This window comes from Hyperoodon ampullatus, assembly GCF_949752795.1.
Source record: "Hyperoodon ampullatus genome assembly, chromosome: 3".
Classification (NCBI taxonomy): domain Eukaryota; kingdom Metazoa; phylum Chordata; class Mammalia; order Artiodactyla; family Ziphiidae; genus Hyperoodon; species Hyperoodon ampullatus.
Window position 1 is genome coordinate 104,191,911 of NC_136916.1, and position 6,072 is coordinate 104,197,982.

At 42.8% G+C, this 6,072-nt stretch overlaps 2 protein-coding genes across 2 annotated transcripts; both read left to right on the top strand.

Moving 5' to 3' along the window:
• Positions 1 to 922: 922 nt before the first annotated feature.
• On the top strand, positions 923 to 1,369 carry ANG (angiogenin; the record flags this gene model as incomplete). The annotated part of the gene is made up of 1 exon (XM_079699146.1): positions 923 to 1,369. One exon carries the CDS (start codon positions 923 to 925, stop codon positions 1,367 to 1,369), a length of 447 nt encoding a protein of 148 aa, XP_079555272.1.
• A 3,832-nt stretch (positions 1,370 to 5,201) lies between these two features.
• RNASE4 (ribonuclease A family member 4) lies at positions 5,202 to 5,660 on the top strand (the record flags this gene model as incomplete). Its single annotated transcript, XM_079699549.1, has 1 exon — positions 5,202 to 5,660. The coding sequence occupies exon 1, from the start codon at positions 5,217 to 5,219 to the stop codon at positions 5,658 to 5,660; it is 444 nt and encodes a 147-aa protein (XP_079555675.1). The 5' UTR covers positions 5,202 to 5,216.
• Positions 5,661 to 6,072: the final 412 nt, after the last annotated feature.

A 6,072-nucleotide genomic window follows, 5' to 3' on the forward strand; every position in this document is an offset into this window, starting at 1 on the left:
GTCCCCTGCATCGGCAGGTGGACTCTCAACCACTGCGCCACCAGGGCAGCACTACAAAAATATTTAATATGAAAATATGTTTATTGACTTACACACAAGAAAAGCACAATATAAAAAGTATTAATTTAATATCCATGACACTATACCATTTATTATTTTTAAATAAATAAATATATATATTTATTTATTTATTTTTGGCTGTGTTGGGTCTTTGTTGCTGCGCACAGGCTTTTCTATAGCTGTGGCGAGTGGAGGCTACTCTTCGTTGTGGTACACGGGCTTCTCATGGCGGTGGCTTCTCTTGTTGTGGAGCACAGGCAGTAGGCACGTGGGCTTCAGTAGTTGTGGCACGTGGGCTCAGTAGTTGTGGCTCGCAGGCTCTAGAGCACAGGCTCAGTAGTTGTGGCCCACGGGCTTAGTTGCTCCGTGGCATATGGGATCTAACCCGTGTTCCCTGTGTTGGCAGGTGGATTCTTAACCACTGTGCCACCTGGGGAGTCCAAGACTTGGTGTGTCTTAATGGTCTTTGTGTTCCAGGACCTAGCACAGTGACTGGTACCCAGTAGGGGCTTATGTAGTGTTTGTTATTAAATTAGTTAATATGAATTAAAGAGTGTGAATGGATTTTGTAATGCTACAACTGATAGAAATGTAAATTTTCAGGGATAGGAAAGAGAGGTTGGGGCTAGAAGGTGTGTCCAGGAAACTTTTAAATAGACTTTCCAAAGGAATCGATTGACAAGACATATGAGACTAATGAGGAAAGGAAAAGAAAAAGATATGCTTAGGTGACGGAGGATACCTGATTTATGATGCCCTGTCAGAGGGAAAGGTCCCTGTCCTTTTAGCCTAATTTGGCAATGCTATTCTGTGCCCCTACTGCATCTCCTTTTGCTCTTGGCAGGAGCCTTTGTTGAAAGAGATGATGATGGTCCTGAGCCCCCTGTTTTTCATCTTCATGCTGGATCTGGGTCTGACCCCACTGACCCTGGCTCAGGATGACCACAGATACAGACACTTCCTGTCCCAGCACTATGATCCCAAACCAAAGGGCCGGGATGACAGATACTGTGAAAGTATAATGAAGAGCCGAAACCTGACCAATCCCTGCAAAGGCGTCAACACCTTTATTCACGGCAACAAGAATGACATCAAGGCCATCTGTGAAGATAAGAATGGAAAACCTTACAGAGGCAATCTCAGAATAAGCAAGTCTCCCTTTGAAGTCACCACTTGCAAGCATAAAGGAGGGTCCTCCCGGCCTCCATGCAAGTACAGAGCCACAAGAGGGTACAGAGTCATTGTTATTGGCTGTGAAAATGACTGGCCCACCCACTTTGATGAGTCCTTTATCCCTCCAAGGCAGTAGCCTAGAGCTGGCTCTGCTCTTCTTTCCTTGCATTTCCCCCTTATACTGTAGCAACATTCATTGCTAGGAATCCAGAAAATGAGCTGCTGATCTTTTGTTTTCTGTTTTACAATATGCTTAATAAATAAAAATGTCTCTGGGGCTTCCCTGGTGGCGCAGTGGTTAAGGGTCCGCCTGCCGATGCAGGGGATACGGGTTCGTGCCCCGGTCTGGGAGGATCCCACATGCCGCGGAGCGGCTGGGCCCGTGAGCCATGGCCGCTGAGCCTGCGCGCCTGGAGCCTGTGCTCCGCAATGGCAGAGGCCACAACAGTGAGAGGCCCGCGTACTGCAAAAAAAAAAAAAAAAAAAAAAAAATGTCTCTGAAAGCAGTAAGAATCAAAGTCTTCTCACTGATTCTTGGTCTATTGACCTTTCCCCATTTTCTCTATTCAGCTGTCCCCTGAGAGGGTTGGATGGGATAGAAATGCCTTTTCCCTTATCAGTCAGTTCCTTATCAGGCATTAAGGAGGTGGACTTTACCTTTCTGTGAAGGTAAGGATGTTAAATTCATCTTACAGAGATTGCTGGGAAAATTCCAGGGCTCAAGGCCACTAAGCAGAATTTTTAGGAGAAACAAATTGTTTTGCTGTCACCTTTAATAAGCCAGTATTACTTTTACAAATGTTAAGCCTTAAGAAGAAGAGTTTAGAACTAAATACCAACAGATTAATTATACTCTCTCTCTCTTTCACACACACACACACACACACACACACATTTGTAATCCTGCATGAATACCAAAATCCATTCAGGGTAGCCACTCTTACCTTAAGCAGGAAGTAATTTGATATTGCTTTGAATGGAACACTGCCAGGATATTCTCATGGTTATTTTATATAAAGATCAAAAAATTGATTACTACATTATTTTCTCTTTAATCTTTTACTTTATCAACTGACGTCTGGCAACTCTGAGGTCTTGGGGAGGTCATAGAAAGATTCCAAGCTTATCCTTTATTCTTCTTCAACTTGATATGTTTTCAAGTAAATACAAACTTAGGTTAACAGTCTCTGTAAAATATGCTAATTAATCCACAGGTTCAGTGGTTAACTTCCTGTTACCTAATCTCATCAACAGATGCCTGGATATTTTATTTAGAAAGTAGTTAATAAATTAGTTATGCATCACTAGTTTTACCATCTTATGAATGACTATAGTGGTCACAGTATCCCCCATGGTGTGGCCTCCCCTGCTGCCTACATGCCTGATATGGACCAAAAGCCCTGGTTCCTCAATACCTGGGTTATAGGCCAGTGTCCTGGTGCCACAGAGAGCCCACCCTCACTGAAAGTACTCAATTTATGGAGAAAAGGATGAAAAAGTACTCAATTTATGGAGGAAAGGATGAAAGGTTATGGGTATACACTCAACACATGAATATATCTGCCTTGAATTCATCTATTTCAAAATTGAAAACATTGTCATTTCTTTCTGAAGTAGGGAGAAGGGTTTTCCAAACCTCCTTTATTAGAAAATTTGTCTTGGGACTTCCTTGGTGGTGCAGTGGTTAAGACTGCACCTGCCAATTCAGGGAACACGGATTCAATCTCTGGTCTGGGAAGATCCTGCATTCCTCGGAACAATGAAGCCCGTGTGCCACAACTACTGAGCCTGAGCTCTAGAGCCCACGAGGTGCAACTACTGAGCCTGCGTGCTGCAACTACTGAAGCCTGTGCACCTAGAGCCCGTGCTCCGTAACAAGAGAAGCCACCGCAATGAGAAGCCCACACACCGCAACGAAGAGTAGCCCCCCACTTACCGTAACTAGAGAAAGCCTGCGCGCAGCAATGAAGACTCAACACAGGGAAAAAAAAAAGTTCTGGAAATGTATAGTGTTAAAAAAAGAAAGAAAGAAAGAAAATTTATCTTACTATAAAATCAAAAAACCCTTAGGAAGCGAGAAATTTCCAGAGTTTGGTAGACTATTTGGATTTTTTTTCTGGTTCTCCAACCAGGACTATCTCCCTAATATTAGGCAAAGGGGCTTCCAAACAGACTCTTGCCCATCACGGTCTTGATGGGGAAAGTCAAAGGCATGGACCATTATTACATTGATCACATCATAGTTGTGAAAACTCACATCTCCAAACCTCTACTTAGAGCAGTATTATTGAATACCCTGCCCTGGTGTTAGGACAAATGACACTTTCCCAGGAAATCATGTGGCAGTGGGATAGGGTTCTTCCTGACCTGCTGATGGAGCTAGCAGCTGAGTAGCCAACGCTAGTAGTTTTTGCTCTTGATCTTTTGTTCTCTCACAACCAAAGTTTGTTTAGAATGAAATATGGAGTCACAGGCAAATCATTTTATCTCAGGCCAATCATTTGAAGAATTGAAATCCTAATCCACTATGTTTTGTTGACTTTGCAAGGAAAAGAGAAGAAGAACCCCCAAATGTCAAGTCCTTTGAAGAATGGTGACATGAAAGAAAGAAAATTCCATGCACTTTGGAGAGGAAACATTTGTCTAGGGACATAGCATAAATTCTAGTAGCTGAGATATTTTGGCTTAAAAACAGCCTTCTAATCTCTTGGGAATACAGGTTCTCTACAAAATAAGAGAGAGGGTGTCAATAATATGTGCCATTCAGTTTAGTTGTTATATCAGATTGAGGGAACAAAGGAAACCAAGAAAAATGGAAATTGTAAAAATGGCCATTGCTGACATTTACTGAACACTTAACCATAGGCTAGGCATTGTGATAAGCACTTTACATTGATCTTATCATTTATTCTTCACGACATTCCTAAGAAGTAGGTATTACTATTATGCTTATTCTACTTGTGAGGAAATATACTGAGAGAGGTTAAGTAATTTCCCCAAGGTCACACAGTTAGGGTGGCAGAACTAGGTCTTTGGGATCACAGTATCAAAAGAAGTTCTTACTGAGATTTGATGTGTGCGGTCGAGAAAGCCTTTGGGGCAAACTCTAAACAAAAGTATGTGTTGGGAGGATTTGGGGATCATTTTATTTTCTGTTGTAGGTAGAACCTTGAGATGCGCCCATTGATGTCTACATTGGACTTCTGTTCATAATGTTTTTCCATGTCTCGTTAAATCAGTTGGTTACTGTGGCTGAGGTCATGGGTTTGCTCTTGTATGAATAGTTGAATCTACTCTGTAGCTAGTCATCTTGCTAAACCATGTTGTTGGTCACAAAGAAGCAGGATGAGAGAAAGTAGACAGAACTGTGCAAAATTGGATTTGGGAAAAGCAACCCAAAGTACATTGCTGTGATGAAGCTCTTACCCAAGTGCCAAGTGTATCTTCAGAAGTTGTATCCAGTGGTCCTGGGGTTGAGGGGTAAATCAAACATCGTTTCTTCCTGCCATCCTGCTTCCCACAACTCCTTCACTTCCCTCACTTCCCAACTCCATATCGCATATCTGCGGCATCAGACACAGGAATATGACATAGAGCTTCGTATCTTTCTGTGCACAGGCAAAAGGTGGTTGTGAACTTAGAAGCTGGCATTTAAAAGAATGATAGTTATGTTTGATCCTAATCATTATCGTTAAGGATAGGCTGTAGGTGGAATAAAGTGCAGGTCCCTCGTCAGCCGTTTAATCACTCACACGGTGTGATCCACCATCATGAAGCAGCCTCTTTGAAACAAATGACAGTAGTAACCATATATATCAAACTAGGAGTTCAGCTGGGGCTAACCCTTGGACTGCATGTGTAGAAAATGGACCTGTCTGACGCTCCAAAAATTGTCCTTCCTGCTTTGGGTTGCTCACTTCCTGTTGAATCAGGGATGATTTTGCCTGACCCTTGGTTTCTCTCTAGGCATCTCCAAGGTAGTGATGGCTCTCCAGAGGACCCATGCATTACTTCTGTTCTTGCTGCTGACCCTGCTGGGGCTGGGGCTGGTACAGCCCTCCTATGGCCAGGATCGCATGTACCAACGATTCCTGAGGCAACATGTGGACCCTGATGTGACAGGAGGCAATGATGGCTACTGCAACTTGGTGATGCAAAGACGGAAGATGACTTCACATCAGTGCAAGCGCTTCAACACTTTCATTCATGAAGACCTTTGGAGCATTCATAGAATCTGCAGAACCGCCAATATTCAGTGCAAGAATGGCCAGATGAACTGCCATGAGGGTGTAGTGAAGGTCACAGACTGCAGGGAGACAGGAAGTTCCAGGGCTCCCAATTGCAGATACCGGGCCAAGGCCAGAACCAGACGTGTTGTCATTGCCTGTGAAGGTAACCCAGAGGTGCCTGTGCACTTTGATAAATAGATGCCACCCAGCAGGAGTTATGGCCCAGCTGCTGACCTTTAACTTACTCCTTAAATAACAATGAGTAATGCATTTGAGCTGTCCCAGGCTCCGTCTCCACTGCTTATTTCTTTCCTTCCTTTTTTTTTTTTTTTTGTTCATTATATAACCAATTCTGTTAAATACATTGCATGAAAGAGAAAGATGAGACATAAACTTATAATGAATCTGAGCTTTTCTGTAATAAGCTTCCTTCTATAATATTGGTCAGCTTTGCTCTCTCTAATCTTATCCTCTGGAATTTAGTCATTACTTAGCACTTCAAGAATTTCAAGGTGCTTTCATCTAAGTTATCTCATTCTAATACCATAGCACCCTTGGGATGCTGCTGCTAGTGTTTCAATATACAAAAGCCCAAAGTTAAGAGATTTGC